This window comes from Oncorhynchus kisutch, linkage group LG7, assembly GCF_002021735.2.
Source record: "Oncorhynchus kisutch isolate 150728-3 linkage group LG7, Okis_V2, whole genome shotgun sequence".
Lineage (NCBI taxonomy): Eukaryota > Metazoa > Chordata > Actinopteri > Salmoniformes > Salmonidae > Oncorhynchus > Oncorhynchus kisutch.
Window position 1 is genome coordinate 40,948,559 of NC_034180.2, and position 22,761 is coordinate 40,971,319.

Genomic DNA, 22,761 nt, shown 5'->3' on the forward strand with positions numbered 1-22,761 from the left:
TTTGCCCATTTGGACAAAATGCTCGTAAACACAATTTAACCAGGCGCTCTAGACTAGAGCGTCCATGTGCAAATATGCTGTTTGCTTACCATGATATTGAATTAGCTGTGTCCTTTTTTTGTAGGGTCGTTTCACGTTTGCAGCTACAGTAGTTATGTTATTAGTAGGTGCGAAATGCTAGGCAAATTAAAGTTTGGAACCTTTTTGACTAGGCCACGAAATTAATAGCATTCTCCGCATGCTCCGAAACGATGTTTCTTTGTGGATAATCATGTCGGTTGGCATGGCTTGTGATGTATTACCGCCACCACCTGGACTGGAGTTTCTTTTGTTTTGACTAACTGACTTCATGTAGGCTTCATTTGTTTCTTGTTGACATATTAAATCAAAAGGTGCTTAGGTATAGAGCCCAAAATATCTCGACTTCACGGTCCAATATTTACAAGAGAGAGAGATGGCCCAGCAGTGTTGTATACATAACCACACAAAGATGAACCAAAACACACCCCAACATCGCAAACACGTTTCATACAACAAACTTTATTGGAATTCTTGCATAACTACAACTCAACATCTACAGACATTCAGACAGAGCTAGCCATAGAGTTAAAGTGCTCAATCTTTTATTTTATTTTTTAGGAAAGCTGTGATGTGTACAGAGAGAACAGAGATAGACTTACAGCAAGAGGAGTAGGTAGAACAAATTGTCCCTCATCCCGGGTAGCAAATCCTGGTCTTGGACTCAGGGTTGGGGTCAAAACCTGTCAATTCAGGAAGAACACGGAAATTCCAATTCTCTGTCATGATTTTCAATTAGGAGAATTTGGAATTGGAATTTTGTTTACTTTCTGAATTTACTGGAATTGAAAAGGAATTGATTATTTGCATTGGACATGTAGGTTAAATGTAGCCAATCATTGATATTGATCTATTAATCCCTCAACATTCCATGAGGTGACCAGACCAGTAGTCAGATAATTGAGGTGCCTAGTTGGAATTAAATCATGCAATATCTGGACACTCGAGGACCAGGGTTTAGGTTATGATTGTGGGTAAGGGCAACTTCTACCATGACAGTAGGCAGGAGAGCTTTAGAGACTGAAAGGGAATGAGTGAGAGTGAGGAGGCAACTGGGAGAAGCACAGTCAATCACACAAGCGGGCACAGAACAAGGATATTTGGGTGTTTGACATGCAAAAATATGCTACTTTGCTCAGGAACACACTACAGACAGACAGGCAGACACAGAGAGGAACGTGTTGCATCTTGAGGTGCCCAGTGGACACGTCCTTGATGTGTGGTGAAGCATCATGGGTAAAGTATTAGGCATCAGGTGGAAAAACACCAAAGAAGAACTCCAGAGATTGACAGTGTCCTGACACACACACACACACACACACACACACACACACACACACACACACACACACACACACACACACACACACACACACACACACACACACACGAGCAGCAGTGTATTACAAAGACACACAATAGCAGCAGTCTGAGGTGACTGAGGAGTGGCAGGTGTGGTTTAAGGTACCTCTGGACTGATGAGGTAGGCTGGGTTAGAGGCAAGGGAGGGTTTAGTGTACATTGGAGTGCGTGTGTGTATGTAGGTTTGCGTGTGTGTTTGTTCACAGGTAAGGCTGAGGGTAGGGGTGAGCTAGGCTGAGAGATTTTGAGGGGTTGTGAGAAAATCACCTGATGACCATAATGGAAAAGACTACTGCAGTTTTATGTGTGTGAGTGAGAGACGGATACAGAAAGACAGGAGAAACACCAGTAAACACAAGCACAATCTTTCCCATATTATCAATTTTCCTTTTTTCCTCCTCCTCCTCCCCAGTGTATTCCTCCTCCTCCCCAGTGTATTCCTCCTCCTCCCCAGTGTATTCCTCCTCCTCCCCAGTGTATTCCTCCTCCTCCCCAGTGTATTCCTCCTCCTCCCCAGTGTATTCCTCCTCCTCCCCAGTGTATTCCTCCTCCTCCCCAGTATATTCCTCCTCCTCCCCAGTGTATTCCTCCTCCTCCCCAGTATATTCCTCCTCCTCCCCAGTGTATTCCTCCTCCTCCCCAGTATATTCCTCCTCCTCCCCAGTGTATTCCTCCTCCTCCCCAGTGTATTCCTCCTCCTCCCCAGTGTATTCCTCCTCCTCTCCAGTGTAATCCTCCTCCTCCCCAGTGTATTCCTCCTCCTCCCCAGTATATTCCTCCTCTTCCCCAGTATATTCCTCCTCCTCCCCAGTGTATTCCTCCTCCTCCCCAGTGTATTCCTCCTCCTCCCCAGTATATTCCTCCTCCTCCCCAGTGTATTCCTCCTCCTCCCCAGTGTATTCTTCCAGTAGTCCTTTCTTCCAGTGTTAGGGGTACAGATCCTCTGTTGTTTCACACAGCGCTTGTCAATAGCAAAGACTTCGGATACAACCCCCCTCCCATCCCCTTTAAAAAGTCCCCCACATTCCTCTCTGCTTAGCTCTGAAGCAGCAGCAAAATAAGCACTACTCCAACCTCCATCTGTCCTTCCCTATTTTTTCCCTAACTTTCTGAATCCCAAATCGATCCCTAGCAACTATTCTCTACGCACTTCTGAAGCAATCGGCCTCAAATGTTTTTCACCTATCATATCATAAGACAAGTTGAAGAAATGACCTTATTATTGAACCCTATTCATCCTTACTGACCTACAGGAGTGCCTAGGAAGTCGGGCCTAGGCATTGATCTCTCCTAGCTTCTATAGTTTCTCTCCACCAGGTGGGAGTATAGTACTGCACTACAAGTACACGCACGCTCATATTTTCAGCAGTACTCACAGCCAATCTTCACAGTATAAAAAAATATAATAGTCTTGTTTCACAACCACAGCAAAAGAGCACTGTAACACACACACAGAGTAGACCTTATCAGCTCATCTCTGGGTCTCTTGGTGTGTATCAGAGTACACACACAATCCCCCTCATTCATAGTAGGCTGGCTTTCTGGCCATGAAGCCATTCCCTCTATAGAGAGTGCAATCCAAGTCCAACTGACTGATTGAGGGTTAGCATCTCGCTACTTAGCAACCTCTGTGAAAAGCTGTCCAGGAGTGATCCATCTGTCAGTCAAACTGAAGGCCCCACTTCCTCTCTCACACATTCCTCCTGAATGGGATGGACCTGTGTGTATGTCGAAGGTGGGGAGCGGGACAACTGACAACTTCCTGTTCAGCAGTGATGACATAATTTCCTGTTTCCGGTCAGGCGCTGGCTCCATTGTCACCATTATTAGTGACGCGGCCGAAGCTCGTCCCGTGGGTGATAAGGGTGGGTGTGGCCACGGAGAGATCACACTGGCTGCTGTGCTGTGATTGGGCATCCAGACCGTGGAGGCTGCTGTGAGTGGACAGCATGTGGTCGTGGCGGGGAGTGCTGCCGTGGGGGGGTAGACTGCGCTCCTCACCGCCTCGGTAACTACAGGGGGTGTAGCTGGGCGTAGGGGAAAGAGAAGGGGAGGAGACGTTAGTTCAGTAGTTCACAACTTTATGTACAACACACACATCCACACCAACATGTATGCCAGCTGTGCTCTCTAATCTACAGCCAGGTGATTTTATCTCAGGTATAGAACTGTTAATAACAGATAGATTAGCAGCTGTCTACAGAAAAGGATCTCTTGAAGTGCCATAACTACAATAGGCTTTGGAAAGCCTGAATCCAGTTTCATCGTGTATTCATCTTTGATTATAAAAACGGCTCATATATAGTGGCATCCGTAGCCAACCCTCTCTCCCTCCTTTCCACCTTCTCTCTCACTCTCCTACCGTCCGTCTCGGGAGCGATGTAGACTGCCATGGTAACTGGTCTTGCTGTGCACGCTGCCAGCCTTGCTGCGGGTGGAGGAGGTGTGGCCCAGTGAGTGGATTGGTCTGCGGTCATCAGGGGCGTGTCTAGGGTCGTCAGGCTCGTCCAGGATGGCCAGGTGAGTGGAGGAGGCATGGGTGGAGTTGCCCTGGGGGAGGAGGATTAGGAATGAAAAACAATTAGTGATATCATATTATATTACATTATGAATTATGAATTATGGTTAGGGCCATGTTTTATGACAAGGTCATGGTGCCAGTAATACCTGGGTGGAGGTTCCCCGTGATTTCCTGATGATGGGGGTGTGGGGGTCCCTCAGTAGAGACTGGGAAAAGTCTGGCTCCTGGAGCACCTGTCTGCTCTCATTCACCCCACTACTGTGGAGGGAGGAGTGCAGGGAGAGAGGAGGAAGTGGGTGAGAGGGGTAAAGGGGTGAAGGGGGAGGGAGTGAGAGGGGGAGGGATGGAGAGAGAGGGGAAGGGAGAGAGAGGGGGAGGGACGGAGAGGGGCAGGGAGGGGAAGAGAGAGGCATGGGAGGGTAGGAAATTAGTGGAAGGGTGGAGGGAGGGGATGATGAAGTGAGAGGGGGAAGGTGGGAGGGAGGGAGGGGAGGAGAGGGGAGAGGAGAAGGGAGGGCGGGCAGAGGAGAAGGGAGGGCGGGGAGAGGAGAAGGGAGGGAGGAAGGGGAGAGGAGGAGGAGAGAGGGAGGGAGAAGGGCAAGCCGAAAGAAAAGGGATGGTGGAGAGAAGGGAAGAAAGGGAGTGATACACAGAAGAGGGCAGGGAGAGAGGGAAGGTAGAAGGGTGAGAGAATTGCAGAGAGGAGATGGAGATATGGAGGAGTGGGAGGGAGGAGAGATTGATGGGGTGAGTGGAGGAGGAGGGTGTTGTTGAGGGTGGGAGAACAGGCACAGAAAATAGCCTAATCACCATGGAGACCGGGTTATGGGAAGTGTGTGTGTGAGGAGAGAGGGAATGACAAGGCTTTTAATGACATTCCACATTCAAATGTTGGTCAAATTGCTCATTTGAATATTTTCTGCAATTTATCAAGCTAGCGAGTGGTTCTACATTACTACATATTGAAATTACCGGCTTGAAATGAGAAATACACAAACATTAAAATACACGCGCAGACATGAGCACACACTCTCTCGCTTTCTCTCTCCCGGCTTACTCTTTGTTTCTGCGTCTGTGTAGGAAGCTGGCCCATTCGAAGCAGGTCTTCTTGCTGCCCACCCAGAAAACTGAGGGAATCCCCACCACCAGCATCATCAGGTACTTAATGAGGAACAGGGCCAGGTCTGGACGACTGGTCTGCTCAACCTACACAGAGAAAGAGGGGGTTGAGGGAGTGAGTCCAGAATCATCTGCTATTTCATCAGAAACATCTGCTATTTCATCAAAACAACTATTCAACCTAACACACAGCGAAAGAGGCAGGACAGAGAGGAGAGTGAGATGGTGTGTGTCCTCTTCCTCATACTGCACAGCTCACTGCGCACAGACAATCCTCCCTTCTGCTCTACTCCACATGCCAGCGCAGTGACTGTGTGTGTGTGTCTGTGTGTATGTGTGCACACAGAGACAGCGAGAAAGGCTAGCTACCTGTAGTCTAAAACAGGGCTCTCCAACCCTGTTCCTGGAGACTACTGTCCTGTACGTTTCCAGTCCAACCCTAATGTAGCACACCTTGTAATAATTAGCTGGTTGATAAGCTGAACCAGGTTAGTTACAACTGGGGTTGGAGACAAAACCTACACGAGGGTAACTCTCCAGGAACAGGGTTGGAGACCCCTGGTCTAAAACCACAACTTTCTCTTGTGGCCACAAATAACATCACTAAAATGTGCCACTCACACACACACACAAACAACAAACACACACATATCGACCTCCGGGAGAGCGATCAGATAACATGGAGTAAAATGTGAATTCCAGTGTGACTACAGGATGCAGATAGGGTCACTGCACAGGGAGGACACACAAGTCAGAGCACCTGCTCGTACCACATATTCCACATACACACCAACACATTCACACACTCATCACTGCTCATATTACTTTCATTCAATCAACTTTATACTATGAGAGAGAGAAAGAGAGAGACAGATGTAGAGAGAGACAGAGAGAGAGATAGACATGTGTGTACTATTGCAGCTGTAATGTCTACAAGTGGAGGCAGCTGAGGGGAGGATGTTCATAATAATGGCTGGAACAGAGTGAATGGAATGGCATCGGACATATTGAAACCAAGTGTTTGAAATATTTGATACCATTCCAAATATTCCGCTCCAGCCATTACCATGAGCCCATCCTCCCAAATGAAGGTGCCACCAACCTCCTGTGATGTCCATCCTTCTCAACTGTTCTACTAACGTACATTCTCTCTATTGCAGTGGCAGATACACATCCACTTTTAACTGATACATGGCCGGGAAGATGAAAGGCTTTCGCCACCTGGTAATCTGTGTGCGGTGTGTGGTTGGTGTGTGTATAACAGAGACGGTGTAAGCACAGCTGTTATAATTAAGCAATAAGGCCTGAGGGAAAAACCCTTGAATGAGCAGGTGAGCAGGTGTGTCCAAACTTTTGTCTGGTACTGTATATCATTGTTTACCATCAGAAAACTTTAGGGGCCAAATAAAACCACCAGTTGGGCAGCCAGTTGGGCCATTAGTTGGGCAGCCAGTTGGGCCACTAGTTGGGCAGCCAGTTGGGCCGCCAGTTGGGCAGCCAGTTGGGCCGCCAATTGGGCCGCCAGTTGGTCAGCCAGTTGGGCCGCCTGTTGGGCCTGCCAGGTGGGCAGCCAGTTGGGCAGCCAGTTGGGCCGCCAGTTGGGCAGCCAGTTGGGCCGCCAGTTGGGCCGCTAGTTGGGCCGCCAGTTGGGCCACTAGTTGGGCAGCCAGTTGGGCAGCCAGTTGGGCAGCCAGTTGGGCCACTAGTTGGGCAGCCAGTTGGGCCGCCAGTTGGGCCGCCAGTTGGGCCGCCAGTTGGGCCGCCAGTTGGGCAGCCAGTTGGGCCGCCAGTTGGGCCGCCAGTTGGGCAGCCAGTTGGGCAGCCAGTTGGGCCGCTAGTTGGGCAGCCAGTTGGGCCACTAGTTGGGCAGCCAGTTGGGCCACTAGTTGGGCAGCCAGTTGGGCCGCCAGTTGGGCCGCCAGTTGGGCAGCCAGTTGGGCCGCCAGTTGGGCAGCCAGTTGGGCCGCCAGTTGGGCCGCTAGTTGGGGAACCCTGCCAGAACTCTTTGTGCCACTATTTAACAAGGGACCAGCTTCTGCATTCAGAATGACTGGGAGTGAATGGTAGCAGTACAGAAAGTTTGGCATCAAAGTGAAAAGTAAACACAATCGTATTGAATTTCAGCTAACTACTCAGCGAACACATATTGTAACTGTCATTCTGTTCATAAAAAATAGAAGAATCTACAGCCACATTACTACTGGATTTTCTGACCGCTGGTCACGTTTTCAAGGCTAATCCTGTAGAATCCAGCAACAGCGCTGGTCCCATAATTTTTTTTATTTTCTAATGCTTCAGCATGGAATTATTACGTTGTCTTTACCTTCCCATTTTCAACCTAGGAGCAAAGCAGGAAGTCAAATCAGGAAGTATATGCTGTGGTTTGTTGATTCCAATCATTTGAATGAACATTCTACATTACCATGGAAATTATTGCATCACAATACCAGGCAGCCATTGCAAGTGTACCCATGAGTTTACCAGCCAAATTGCCAGGGTTAGAGGTTCCAAACCTGTTCTATTCATTCCTGTTCAATGTGTGCTAGTGCTGCACCTTGCTTTCAGCATTTTATGTGTCCTCGTTTGCTACAACACCTTGCTTCCCACTTGGCAAAACTGGTGGAATCAACGTTGTTTCCACCTCATTTCAACCACCAAAAACATTTAGGTGATGACGTTGAATCGCCGTGAAAAACTGATTGGTTGGATCAAACGAGATGGTAACATTTTTTGTTGATTTTACATTCAATTCATGTTAGTTGAAAAATCTACCAAATGTAAATCAAAACTAGATATTGAACTGACATCTGTGCCCAGTGAGTTGTTTCAGCTAGAAGCAACAAAGTTTCGCCACGTTGAATGCCCGACCGTCCTGTATTCAGTCAGCAGTTCGTGTTTTACATTACCGTGTAATGTTTTACGGTTACACGGTAATTATGCCAGCTCTAACACACACACACACACACACACACACACACACACACACACACACACACACACACACACACACACACACACACACACACACACACACACACACACACACACACACACACACACACACACACACACACACACACACACACACCAGGTGCTTAATAATTAAGAGGGAGCACTACAAAGCCTCCACAGAGTGGAGGAAACTTGATGCCGTGGAGTTGGGTTGGGCAGAGTAACGTTACAATGTGTGGGTTACAGAAAACTAACTAGAGAGGGACTGGTAATAGGATCAGTAAACTAGCAGACAGAGAAAGAGAAAGAGAGAGACAGAGAGAGACAGAAACGGATAGAGAGAGACAAAGAGAGACAGAGACAGATAGAGAAACAGAGAGAGACAGAGAGCGAGAAAGAGAGACAAAGAGACAGAGACAGATAGAGAAACAGAGAGCGAGAGAGAAAAATACCTCTAAACTTACATTGACTTCAGTATGAATTCACACCCATTTCCTTTTTCCACATTTTGTTGTTTTACTGCCTGATTTTAAAATGTATTAAATTGAGATTTTTCATCACTGGCCTATGCACAATACCCCATCATGTCAAAGTAGAATTATGTTTTTAGAAATTGTTAAATATAAATGAAAACGTCAAATGTCTTGAGTCAATACAATGCATTCGGGAAAGAATTCAGACCCCTTGACTTTTTCCACATTTTGTTAAATTGTATTCTAAAATGGATTAAATACATAAAAATCATCATCAATCGACACACAATACCCCATAATGACAAAGCAGGCAAGTATAAACACCATGGGACCACGCAGCCATCATACCGCTCAGGAAGGAGACACGTTCTGTCTCCTGGAGATAAAAGTACTTTGGTGCGAAAAGTGCAAATCAATCCCAGTACAACAGCAAAGGACCTTGTGAAGATGCTGGAGGAAACAGGTACAAAATGATCTATATCCACAGTAAACGAGTCCTATCTCGACATAACCTGAAAGGCCGCTCAGCAAGGAAGAAGCCACTGCTCCAGAACCACCATAAAAAAGCCAGACTACGGTTTGCAACTGCACATGGGGACAACGATTGTACTTTTTGGAAAAATGTCCTCTGGTCTGATGAAACCAAAATATAACTGTTTGGCCATAATGACCATCGTTATGTTTGGAGGAAAAAGGGGGAGGCTTGCAAGCCGAAGAACACCAACCCAACCGTGAAGCACAGGGGTGGCTGCAGCATGTTGTGGGGGTGCTTTGCTGCAGGAGGGACTGGTGCACATCACAAAATAGATGGCGTCATGAGGTGGGAAAATTATGTGGATATATTGAAGCAACATCTCCAAGGCATCAGTCAGGAAGTTAAAGCCTCGTAGCAAATGGGTCTTCCAAATGGACAATGACCCCAAGCATACTTCCAAAGTTGTGGCAAAATGGCTTAAGGACAACAAAGTCAAGGTATTGGAGTGGCCATCACAAAGCCCTGATCTCAATCCCATAGAAAATGTGTGGGCAGAACTGAAAAAGTGTTTGCGAGCAAGGAGGCCTACAAACCTGACTCAGTTACTCCAGCTCTGTCAGGAAGAATGAGCCAAAATTCACCAAACGTATTGTGGGAAGCTTGTGGAAGGCTACCTGAAACGTTTGACCCAAGTTAAACAATTGAAAGGCAATGCAACCAAATACTAATTGAGTGTATGTAAACTTCTGACCCACTGGGAATGTGATGAAAGAAATAAAAGCTTAAATAAATCACTCTCTCTACTATTATTCTGACATTTCACATTCTTAAAATAAAGTGATGATCCTAACGGACCTAAAACAGGGATTTTTTACTAGGATTAAATGTCAGGAATTGTGAAAAACTGAGTTTAAATGTATTTGGCTAAGGTGGATGTAAACTTCCGACTTCAACTGCAAGTATTCAGACCCTTTTCTATGAGACTCGAAATTGAGCTCAGGTGCAACCCGTTTCCGTTGATCATCCTTGAGATGTTTTTACAACTTGATTGGAGTCCACATGTGGTAAATTCAATTGATTGGATATGGTTGGAAAGGCACACACCTGTCTTTATAACGTCCCACAGTTAGAGCAAAAACCAAGCCATGAGGTGATGGAACTGTCCGTAGAGCCCTGAGACAGGATTGTGTCGAGGCACAGATCTGGGGAAAGGTACCAAAACATCTATGCAGCAATGAAGGTCCACACGAACACATTGGCCTCCATCATTGTTAAATGGAATAATTTTGGAACCACCAAGACTCTTCCTAGAGCTGGCTGCCCGGCCAAACTGAGCAATAGTGGGTGAAGGGCCTTGGTCAGGGAGGTGACCAACAACCCAGAGTTCCTCTGTGGAGATGGGAGAAGCTTACAGAAGGACAACCATCTCTGCAGCACTCCACCAATCAGGCCTTTATGGTTGAGTGACCAGACAGAAGCCACTCCTCAGTAAAAGGCACATGACAGCCCGCTTGGAGTTTGCCAAAAGGCACCTAAAGGACTCTCAGACCATGAGAAACAAAATGATCTGGTCTGATTCACTTTTTGGCCTGAATGCCAAGCGTCACATCTGGAGGAAACCAGGCACCGCTCATCACCTGTCACCATACCTACGGTGAAGCATGGTGATGGCAGCATCATGCTGTGAGGATGTTTTTCAGCAGCAGGGACTGGGAGATTAGTCAGGATTGAGGGAAAGATGAATGGATCAAAGTACAGAGAGACCCTTGATGAAAACCTGCTCCAGAGCGCTCAGGACATCAGCCTGGGGGCGAAGGTTCCCCTTCCAACAGGACAACGACCCTAAGCACACAGCCAGTGGTTTTGGGACAAGTCTCTGAATATTCTTGAGTGGCCCATTCAGAGCCCGGACTTGAACCCGATCGGACATCTCTGGAGAGAACTGAAAATAGCTGCGCAGCGACGCTCCCCATCCAACCTGACAGATCTTGAGAGAATCTGCAGAGAAGAATGGGAGAAACTCCCGAAATACAGGTGTGCCAAGCTTATAGTGTCATACCCAAGAAGACTTGAGGTTGTAATCGCTGCCAAAGGTGCTTCAACAAAGTACTGAGTTAAGGGTCTGAATACTTATGTAAATTTGTTAATTTGATAATTAAGTTATGTATATATTTTTTGCTTGGTCATTATGAGGTATTGTGTGTAGATTGATGAGTGGAAAAAACTATTTAATCCATTTTAGAATAAGGCTGTAACATAAACAATTGTGGAAAAGGTGAATGGGTCTGAATACTTTCTGAGCTCCTTTGTTATGACAAGCCTAAATAACTTAAGGAGTAAAAAGGCACATAATAAATTGCATGGACTCACTCTGTGAGCAATAATAGTGTTTAACATGATTTTTGATGACTACCTCATCACTGTACCCCAAGCATACAATTATCTGTAAGGTTCCTCAGTCAAGCAGTGAATTTCAAACACAGACTCAACTACAAAGACCAGGGAGGTTTCCAGTGTCTCGCAAAGAAGGGCAAAGAAGGGCACCTATGTAAAATGTGGCAAGGCAATTCACTTTTTGTCCTGAAGAAAAAGTGTTATGTTTGGGGCAAATCCAATACAACACGTTATGGAAGACCACTCTCCATAGTGTTATGGGTATGCTTGTAATCATTAAGTACTGGGGAGTTTTTCAGGATAAAAAAGAAACCGAATGGAACACCTGACGCTGAAAGATTAATTCACTTTTCAGCAGGACAATAACCTAAAACACAAGGCCAAATCTACACAAATCTACTTCCGGCGCCGACAGAGATGGCCGCCTCGCTTCGCGTTCCTAGGAAACTATGCAGTTTTTTGTTTTTTTACGTGTTATTTCTTACATTAATACCCCAGGTCATCTTAGGTTTCATTACATACAGTCGAGAAGAACTACTGAATATAAGATCAGCGTCAACTCACCATCAGTACGACCAAGAATATGTTTTTTGCGACGCGGATCCTGTGTTCTGCCTTACAAACAGTACAACGGAGCGGATCCTATGCAGCGACCCAAAAAAACTACTCCGAAAGAGAGGGAAACGAGGCGGTCTTCTGGTCAGACGCCGGAGACGGGCACACCGTGCACCACTCCCTAGCATTCTTCTTGCCAATGTCCAGTCTCTTGACAACAAGGTTGATGAAATCCGAGCAAGGGTAGCATTCCAGAGGGACATCAGAGACTGTAATGTTCTTTGCTTCACGGAAACGTGGCTCACCGGAGAGACGCTATCCGAAGTGGTGCAGCCAACGGGTTTCTCCACGCATCGCGCCGACAGAAACAAACATCTTTCTGGTAAGAAGAGGGGTGGGGGCGTATGCCTTATGGCCAACGTGACATGGTGTGATGAAAGAAACATACAGGAACTCAAATACTTCTGTTCACCTGATTTAGAATTCCTCACAATCAAATGTAGACCGCATTATCTGCCAAGAGAATTCTCTTCGATTATAATCACAGCCGTATATATCCCCCCCCAAGCAGACACATCGATGGCTCTGAACGAACTTTATTTAACTCTCTGCAAACTGGAAACAATTTATCCGGAGGCTGCATTCATTGTAGCGGGGGATTTTAACAAGGCTAATCTGAAAACAAGACTCCCTAAATTTTATCAGCATATCGATTGCACAACCAGGGGTGGAAAGACCTTGGATCATTGTTACTCTAACTTCCGCGACGCATATAAGGCCCTGCCCCACCCCCCTTTCGGAAAAGCTGACCACGACTCCATTTTGTTGATCCCTGCCTACAGACAGAAACTAAAACAAGAGGCTCCCACGCTGAGGTCTGTCCAACGCTGGTCCGACCAAGCTGACTCCACACTCCAAGACTGCTTCCATCACGTGGACTGGGAGATGTTTCGTATTGCGTCAGATAACAACATTGACGAATACGCTGATTCGGTGTGCGAGTTCATTAGAACGTGCGTTGAAGATGTCGTTCCCATAGCAACGATTAAAACATTCCCCAACCAGAAACCGTGGATTGATGGCAGCATTCGTGTGAAACTGAAAGCGCGAACCACTGCTTTTAATCAGGGCAAGGTGTCTGGTAACATGACCGAATACAAACAGTGCAGCTATTCCCTCCGCAAGGCTATCAAACAAGCTAAGCGCCAGTACAGAATCTCAATTCAACGGCTCAGACACAAGAGGCATGTGGCAGGGTCTACAGTCAATCACGGACTACAGGAAGAAATCCAGCCCAGTCACGGACCAGGATGTCTTGCTCCCAGGCAGACATCCTGGGATGTCTGCCTGGGAGACATCCCAGCACTCACATCCGTCATCATGAAGTGCTTTGAGAGACTAGTCAAGGACCATATCACCTCCACCCTACCTGACACCCTAGACCCACTCCAATTTGCTTACCGCCCAAATAGGTCCACAGACGATGCAATCTCAACCACACTGCACACTGCCCTAACCCATCTGGACAAGAGGAATACCTATGTGAGAATGCTGTTCATCGACTACAGCTCGGCATTCAACACCATAGTACCCTCCAAGCTCGTCATCAAGCTCGAGACCCTGGGTCTCGACCCCGCCCTGTGCAACTGGGTACTGGACTTCCTGACGGGCCGCCCCCAGGTGGTGAGGGTAGGCAACAACATCTCCACCCCTCTGATCCTCAACACTGGGGCCCCACAAGGGTGCGTTCTGAGCCCTCTCCTGTACTCCCTGTTTACCCACGACTGCGTGGCCACGCACGCCTCCAACTCAATCATCAAGTTTGCGGACGACACAACAGTGGTAGGCTTGATTACCAACAACGACGAAACGGCCTACAGGGAGGAGGTGAGGGCCCTCGGAGTGTGGTGTCAGGAAAATAACCTCACACTCAACGTCAACAAAACTAAGGAGATGATTGTGGACTTCAGGAAACAGCAGAGGGAACACCCCCCTATCCACATCGATGGAACAGTAGTGGAGAGGGTAGCAAGTTTTAAGTTCCTTGGCATACACATCACAGACAAACTGAATTGGTCCACTCACACAGACAGCATCGTGAAGAAGGCGCAGCAGCGCCTCTTCAACCTCAGGAGGCTGAAGAAATTCGGCTTGTCACCAAAAGCACTCACAAACTTCTACAGATGCACAATCGAGAGCATCCTGGCGGGGTGTATCACCGCCTGGTATGGCAACTGCACCGCCCTCAACCGTAAGGCTATCCAGAGGGTAGTGAGGTCTGCACAACGCATCACCGGGGGCAAACTACCTGCCCTCCAGGACACCTACACCACCCGATGCTACAGGAAGGCCATAAAGATCATCAAGGACATCAACCACCCGAGCCACTGCCTGTTCACCCCGCTGTCATCCAGAAGGCGAGGTCAGTACAGGTGCATCAAAGCTGGGACCGAGAGACTGAAAAACAGCTTCTATCTCAAGGCCATCAGACTGTTAAACAGCCACCACTAACATTGAGTGGCTGCTGCCAACACACTGTCAATGACACTGACTCAACTCCAGCCACTTTAATAATGGGAATTGATGGGAAATTATGTAAATATATCACTAGCCACTTTAAACAATGCTACCTTATATAATGTTACTTACCCTACATTATTCATCTCATATGCATATGTATATACTGTACTCTATATCATCGACTGCATCCTTATGTAATACATGTATCACTAGCCACTTTAACTATGCCACTTTGTTTACATACTCATCTCATATGTTATACTGTACTCGATATCATCTACTGTATCTTGCCTATGCTGCTTTGTACCATCACTCATTCATATATCCTTATGTACATATTCCTTATCCCCTTACACTGTGTATAAGACAGTAGTTTTTTTGGAATTGTTAGTTAGATTACTTGTTCGTTATTACTGCATTGTCGGAACTAGAAGCACAAGCATTTCGCTACACTCGCATTAACATCTGCTAACCATGTGTATGTGACAAATAAAATTTGATTTGATTTGATTTGACACTGGATTTACTTACCAAGAAGACAATGAATGTTCCTGAGTGTCCGAGTTACAGTTTTAACTTAAATCTACTTGAAAATATATGGCAAGACCTGAAAAGGGCTGTCTGCACCTGAACAAGGCAGTTAACCCACCGTTCCTTGGGTAGACCGTTAATGTAAATAAGAATTTGTTCTTAACTAACTTGCCTAGTTTATTTTTATTTAACCAGGTAGGCCAGTTGAGAACAAGTTCTCATTTACAACTGCGACCTGGCCAAGATAAAGCAAAGCAGTGCGACAAAAACAACACAGAGTTACATGTGGGATAAACAAAAGTACAATCAATAAAACAATAGAAAAATCTATATACAATGTGTGCAAATTGAGTGAGGAGGTAGGCAATAAATAGGCCATAGTAGCGAAGTAATTACAATTCAGCAAATTAACACTGGAGTGATAGATATGCAGATGAGGATGTGCAAGTAGAAATACTGGTGTGCAAAATAGCAACAAAAAACAGTAAATAAAAACATTATGGGGATGAGGTAGGTAGTTGGATGGGCTATTTACAGATGGGCTGTGTACAGCTGCAGCGATCGGTTAGCTGCTCAGATAGCTGATGCTTAAAGTTAGTGAGGGAGATATAAGTCTCCAACTTTAGCGATTTTTGCAATTCGTTCCAATCATTGGCAGCAGAGAACTGGAAGGAAAGGCGGCCAAATTAGGTGTTGGCTTTGGGGATGACCAGTGAGATATACCTGCGCGAGCTAGCGGTGGGTGTTGTTATGGTGACCAGTGAGCTGAAATAAGGCGGAGCTTTACCGAGCAAAGACTTATAGATGACCTGGAGCCAGTGGGTCTGGAGACAAATATGTAGCGAGGGCCAACCGACGAGAGCATACAGGTCACAGTGGTGGGTAATATATGGGGCTTTGGTGACAAAATGGATGGCACTATGATAGACTGCATCCAGTTTGCTGAGTAGAGTGTTGGAGGCTATTTTTAAATGACATCTCCGAAGTCAAGGATCGGTAGGATAGTCAGTTTTACGAGGGTATGTTTGGCAGCGTGAGTGAAGGAGGCTTTGTTGAAAAATAGGAAGCCGATTCTAGATTTAATTTTGGATTGGAGATGCTTAATATGAGTCTGGAAGGAGAGTTACAGTCTAGCCAGACACCTAGGTATTTGTAGTTGTCCACAGTCAGAACCATCCAGAGTAGTGATGCTAGTCAGCAGGGCAGGTGCGGGCAGCGATCGGTTGAAGAGCATGCATTTAGTTTTTCTAGCGTTTAAGAGCAGTTGGAGGCCACGGAAGGAGTGTTGTATGGCATTGAAGCTCATTTGGAGGTTTGTTAACCTCTTGATCCTACCAATACCGGATCCGGGAGCGTGACTACAGGCTCAGCTCATTACCATAACGCAAAATGCGAAAAAATATTCTTAGAAATATTTAACCTCCACACCTATACAAGTCCAATAGCTCAAATGAAAGATAAACACCTTGTTCATCTACCCAGCAAGTCAGATTTCTAAAATGTTTTACGGCGAAAACACACCACACATTTATATTAGACCACCACCGAAACAAAAGACCTGCGGCGGCCATTTTGTCCCAGAAAATATAAAATTATAAAAGCAGGATTAAAAAATAAATAATTCACTAACCTTTTGAAAATCTTCATCAGATGACAGTAATAGGACATGTTATACAATACATTTTTTTTTTTTTCAATAATATGCTATTTATATCCATAAATCTCTGTTTACAATGACAAGATTTTTGAAAAATGCTACTCAAATGTCCAGAGAAATTATGATAGCTCCGACAGATGACGTCAGATAACAAGCAATACACATGACTAAATATACATGTTCTACATATAGTTACAAAGATACACTTCTTCTTAATGCAACCGCTGTGTTACATTTATTTTTAACGTTACAGAATTCGTTCACTAGGCTACAATATGAGGCGGCGCTCAGATATTAGCTGTATGTCTCCTCTACGTTTGGAGAGCACAGAAACCCAAAATGAACCACATAAATATTCCCTTACCTTTGATGTTCTTCGATCAGAAGACGAGGAAGGAGTTATACTTACCCAATACATCGTTTGGTTTCAAGTTGTGTGTCTCTGTATTAGCATATGCTAACAGCTTCAGCTGAAATGCACCCAAAATGACTTCTGGTCCCGCACTCTTGCGCATCAAAACTTCAAAATTACATATTATATGTCGACTAAACTGGTCAAACTAAGTGCAGAATGGAGCATTAGGATGCTTTAATCGTGTAAAACAAAGATCAGCGCTAACAGATAAACCGAAGTCAATTGGTGCTTCATGGAAAAAGTGTCCGGCGCGCGCAATAGAGTGCCTGTATTTACGCGTGACCCGAATGATTTCGCCCGCCAAAGGACGGGGGGCGCTAGATTCTAACAAAGGACGCGTCATTTGAAAGCAGACATCACGCTGAACACACAGAAACTATCCGTAGCTGGTTGGGAAGGGTAGGAGCGATGACGTCAAAGTTGACCCAACTTTGATGTTGAGAGGAGGGTGTTTGGAAGAAAGGCTGCCCTGGGAGTTCTGCTTTACATACAGACATAATTTAAACGGTTTTAGAAACTTTAGAGTGTTTTCTATTCAATTATTATTATTATATGCATATATTAGCAATTTTGGAAAAAAATATTTTCAGTTTACTATGGGCACGCACTTCCTCCAAAGGGGGCAGTATTCAGCCATAGGATCAAGAGGTTAACACAGTGTCCAAAGAAGGCCCAGATGTATACAGAATGGTGTCGTCTGAGTAGAGGTGGATCAAGGAATCACCCGCAGCAAAAGCGACATCATTGATATATACAGAGAAAAGAGTCGGCCCGAGAATTGAACCCTGTGGTACCCCCATAGAGCCTGCCAGAGGTCCGGACAACAGGCCCTCCGATTTAACACACTAAAGGTAAATAAAAAATATATAATAATCGCTGCCAAAGGTGCAAAGTATTGACTCAAGGATCTGAATACCTATGTAAATTAGATATTTCATTTTCAAAACATTTGCAAACATTTCTAAAAACATGTTTTCACTTTGTCATTGTGGGGTATTGCGTATAGATGGCTGAAAAAAAAATATTTTATCAATTTTGAATTGACACAACAAAATGTGGAATACATCCAGGGGTATGAATACTTTCTGAAGGAACTGTACACCTACCTGGAAGGGACAGGGTATGTGGTAGTCTCTGCAGCGCTCCTGGACCCAGGTGGTCTCCCAGACAGACCTGTAACTGTGTTCATACAGGTAGCAGGAGATGACCGTAAGCAGGGGCACCAGGTAAAGCACAGAGAACACCCCGATACGGATCATAAACTTCACCAGCTTGTCCTGGTTCTCCTTCTCCAGAGGGATCTCCATACGCACACGGTTAAGTGCCACGATCCCCGTCAGAAGCAGAGCCACACCCACCTAGAGGCAGATATATAGGTATTAGACTAGGTTAGAGAACAATCTTCAGATATCGATTATGTATTGATTCAAGGGAAACATATTCAGATATTGATTATGTATTGATTCAAGAGGACCATCTTCAGATATTGATAATGTATTGATTCAAGGGGACCATCTTCAGATATTGATAATGTGTTGATTCAAGGGGCCATCTTCAAATATTGATAATGTATTGATTCAAGGGGCCATCACATGCATGTTAGGGATGCATAGGTCAGACTCTAAAGGCTTCTACACATCTATCCAACAGCCAACCCAACCGTCTATGGACGGTTGTTGAAATAATCTCAGTTGTTCGCCGCAAGACATTCTCCATCGTAGTTGGTCCAGATTTAACACGTAGAATCAGCCACAGACAGTTGGTCTGAGTTGGGGAAAAACTACCCAATGCAAGATGGATAATTAATTTGCTGTAGTTAGACAGAGGTGTAAAAGCCTTTAGAACAACTCTCCTTTCTAGAGCATAAAACACCCACCGCCACGTTGAGGCAGAGTGGCGCCAGCAGGAACCAGCGCAGCGCCGTGACGTCGTAGAGGCCCACGAAGCACACGCCACTCACGCTATCGCCCTCGATCTTGTTGAGGGCCAGCAGGGCCACGGTGAGGCAGCCGGGCAGGCCCCAGGCACAGGTGTGAAAGAGAAGGGCCTTCTTCTCGATGGCCTCGCTGCCCCACTTGGGCACGGCCGCCAGGAACCAGGTAATGGTGAGGATGACCCACCACACGCTTCCCGCCATTGTGAAGAAGTAGAGCACCATGAACAGCAGCGTGCACGCCTGGGAGGGGGAGATTGAAAATATCTCACACTTACATCCTATCATTGCTACCTTCTTTAATATACAGTAGTGGCCCTGAATGTCATAGAGTAAAGCAGCTAATCAATAAATCACTAAGACAACAGACGGGGATGGCTCACCTTGTTGTGGGAGCCCTGTGTGATGGTGGCCGCCCGGTACTGGGTGGGGCTCGCCGCGTTGCAAGCCACCCTGTCCTCCAATAGGAAGCCCAGGAAGAACACAAGCGACACCATCATGTAGCAAGCGGCGTAGAAGATGATTGGCCGCTCCGGGTAACGGAACCTCGTGACGTCGATGAGGAAAGTGAGGAAGCTGAAGAGTGTTGCCGAGAGACAGACGATGGAAACCACGCCGATGAAGTAGCGGGCAAAGGTGAGTTCCGGGCGCTGGAAGTACATGTTGGGGCAGGGGGGCGAGCACTCCCTCACGCCCAGGAATGAGTAGCCCAGGTCGGGTTCCATTTTGAGCTTGCGGGGGCACCAGAAGCCGAAATCCCTCTGGACAGACATGGGAGAGATATCGGTGGGATTTGCACTGGTCTGGAGGTCCACCGCACGGGGGTAGGGCTCGTCACAGTCTGGGAACCTGGGGGCAGGAGCGGGAGCGGGAGAGAGAGAGATTATAAAAATAGTTAAGGTTGAGTTTAGGTTGAAAGAGGGATTGTGATGTTTGAGTTGAGAACCAGTTCAAGGTTCAGGCTCTACATGGAAATCAGATTAGGGTTGTGATGATGGTGATACTGGGCTATGGACAGTTTAAGATTTCTCCAACAATTTAAGAGTACGTTCATGTTAAAGTAATCTCAGGCTAAATTCAGGTTAAAGTAGGCTCAGGCTAAGTTCAGGTAAAGTAGGCTCAGGGTAAGTTCAGGTTAAAGTAGGCTCATGGTAAGTTCAGGTTAAAGTAGGCTCAGGGTAAGTTCAGGTTAAAGTAGGCTCATGGTAAATTCAGGTTAAAGTAGGCTCAGGCGTAAGTTCAGGTTAAAGTAGGCTCAGGGTAAGTTCAGGTTAAAGTAGGCTCAGGGTAAGTTCAGGACACAGTGTTGTGTAAAGCCAACACAGAAACAGTCCCATACATACCTGCTACACTCTGTCTCGTCTGGCCAGGACACCCCAAACATCTCCATGAGTTTGTGGCAGTCTCTCTTGGCGCGGTGGCACAGGGCTCGGCAGGGCATGGACACGCGGCCATACTCCATACAGACTGGAGCGTAGAGGGCACACAGAAACATCCTCAGGTCCTCCGAACACTGCAGGTTCACCATGGGGTGGAAGGGCTGAAGGAGGAAAGGAGAGAGGGAGGGAAACAATGTGGGAAAGGTGGGAGGGACAGAGAAAGAGAAGGAGATATAGAGGGGGATAGAGATAGCGGGAGATAGAGAGAGAGGGAAATAGAGCGGGATAGAGAGAGGGAGAGATAGAGAGTGGGGGGATAGAGAGAGGTAGAGAGGAGGATAGAGAGAGGGATAGAGAGAGGGCGATAGAGAGATGGGGATAGGGAGGTGGATAGGGAGGGGAGAGGGGGATAGGGAGGGGGATATAGAGAGGGGGATAGAGGGGATAGAGGGAGGGGGATATAGAGAGGGGGATAGAGAGAGGGAGAGGGGGGATAGAGAGAAGGGGATAGCAAGGGGGATATAGAGAGGGGAATAGAGAGAGGGGGATAGAGAGGGGAGGGGGGGGATAGGGAGGGGGATATGGAGGGGGATAGAGAGAGGGGGATAGAGAGGGGAGAGGGGGGATAGGGAGGGGGATATGGAGGGGGATAGAGAGAGGGGGATAGAGAGACCGAGAGGGAGATAGGGAGAGGACGGATAGAGAAAAGGGGATAGGGAGGGGGATAGAGAGAAGGAGATAGAGAGAGGGTGAGAGAATGATATAGAGAGGGAGAGAGGGCGATAGAGAGAGGGGGATATAGAGAGGTGGGAGGAGGAGAGTGATAGAGAGAGGTGGGATATAGAGAGGGAGAGGGGATAGAGAGAGGGGGATATAGAGAGGGAGATAGGTGGGATAGAGAGAGGTGGGAGGAGGAGAGTGATAGAGAGAGGTGGGATATAGAGAGGGAGAGGGGATAGAGAGAGGGGGATATAGAGAGAGGGAGAGGGGATAGAGAGAGGGGGATATAGAGAGAGGGAGAGGGGATAGAGAGAGGGGGATATAGAGAGGGAGATAGAGGTGGAATATAGAGAGGTGGGAGGAGGATAGAGAGAGGGAGAGAGGGGGATAGAGAGAGGGGGATATAGAGAGAGGGAGAGGGGATAGAGAGAGGGGGATATAGAGAGGGAGATAGAGGTGGAATATAGAGAGGTGGGAGGAGGATAGAGAGAGGGAGAGAGGGGGATAGAGAGAGGGGTGGGATAGAGAGAGGGGGATATAGAGAGGGAGATAGAGGTGGGATATATAGAGAGGTGGGAGGAGGATAGAGAGAGGGAGAGAGGGGGATAGAGAGAGGGGTGGGATAGAGAGAGGGGGATATAGAGAGGGAGATAGAGGTGGGATATAGAGAGGTGGGAGGAGGATAGAGAGAGGGAGAGAGGGGGATAGAGAGAGGGAGAGAGGGGGATAGAGAGAGGGGGATATAGAGAGGGAGATAGAGGTGGGATATAGAGAGGTGGGAGGAGGATAGAGAGAGGGAGAGAGGGGGATAGAGAGAGGGAGAGAGGGGGGATAGAGAGAGGGGGATAGAGGGAGATAGAGGTGGGATATAGAGAGGTGGGAGGAGGATAGAGAGAGGGAGAGAGGGGGATAGAGAGAGGGGGATAGAGAGAGGGAGAGGGGGGATAGCAAGAGGGGGATAGAGGGAGGAAGAGAGGGGGATAGAGAGAGGGAAAGATGGGGATAGAGAGAGGGGGAGGAAGAGAGTGATAGAGAGAGGTGGGTTATAGAGAGGGAGAGAGGGGGATATAGAGAGGTGGGAGGAGGATAGAGAGAGGGGGATATAGTTGTCGTCAGATGCACCATAAATATTTACTCCAGGCTATAAAATATTCACAGGCAGCCCTCACATCAGAGAACAGTCAGGACACACACAGTGAATATCACGCCTTTGGTCAGCCACAACCAGCCACAGCATCACATCACCCACAGAGAGCAACAAGATAAACATTTATGCTATTGAGCAGGGACGGAAACTCTGGTCCTTTGGGGCCCGAGTGTCTGCTCTACTGGAAAAAACACCTGGTTTCCCAGATCTAAATCAGATGCTGGTTTGAAGAAGAAGAAACAGCAGATTCTTCAGGGTTAGAAAGATGGAGAGAACCCATCCCTGCTCTAGCAGCTGGGTAGCTAGCTGCTGGCTACATCAGTGCTTTTGTCTGAATGCATTTTCTCTACAAGCCCTAGCAATCTGTGTACTGAGCCCTTGTGTCAAAACACACACACTCTGTATGCACACACACACACAATCCCACTTATTTGCCCTGTCTATCACTTTAATGCTGTGAAAAATGATTAGTGCTCTTTCTTAGGCATGTAAGGGCTCACAGAAAACAGAAATCTCTCTCTCTCACACAC

General features: G+C 46.8%; 1 protein-coding gene across 1 annotated transcript in view; it reads right to left on the reverse strand.

The window, feature by feature from the left end:
- Positions 1-526: 526 nt before the first annotated feature.
- LOC109894624 (frizzled-3) overlaps positions 527-22,761 on the reverse strand; it is a 51,047-nt gene continuing 28,812 nt past the window's right edge. The window contains exons 3-10 of the mRNA XM_020488240.2: positions 20,329-20,525; positions 19,369-19,834; positions 18,929-19,228; positions 18,159-18,410; positions 5,019-5,167; positions 4,108-4,219; positions 3,803-3,990; positions 527-3,467 (exon numbers count right to left, since the gene is read on the reverse strand). Coding sequence (XP_020343829.1) covers positions 3,239-3,467; positions 3,803-3,990; positions 4,108-4,219; positions 5,019-5,167; positions 18,159-18,410; positions 18,929-19,228; positions 19,369-19,834; positions 20,329-20,525 — 1,893 coding nt within the window. The 3' untranslated portion in view covers positions 527-3,238. The remainder of the gene's footprint in view (positions 3,468-3,802; positions 3,991-4,107; positions 4,220-5,018; positions 5,168-18,158; positions 18,411-18,928; positions 19,229-19,368; positions 19,835-20,328; positions 20,526-22,761) is intronic.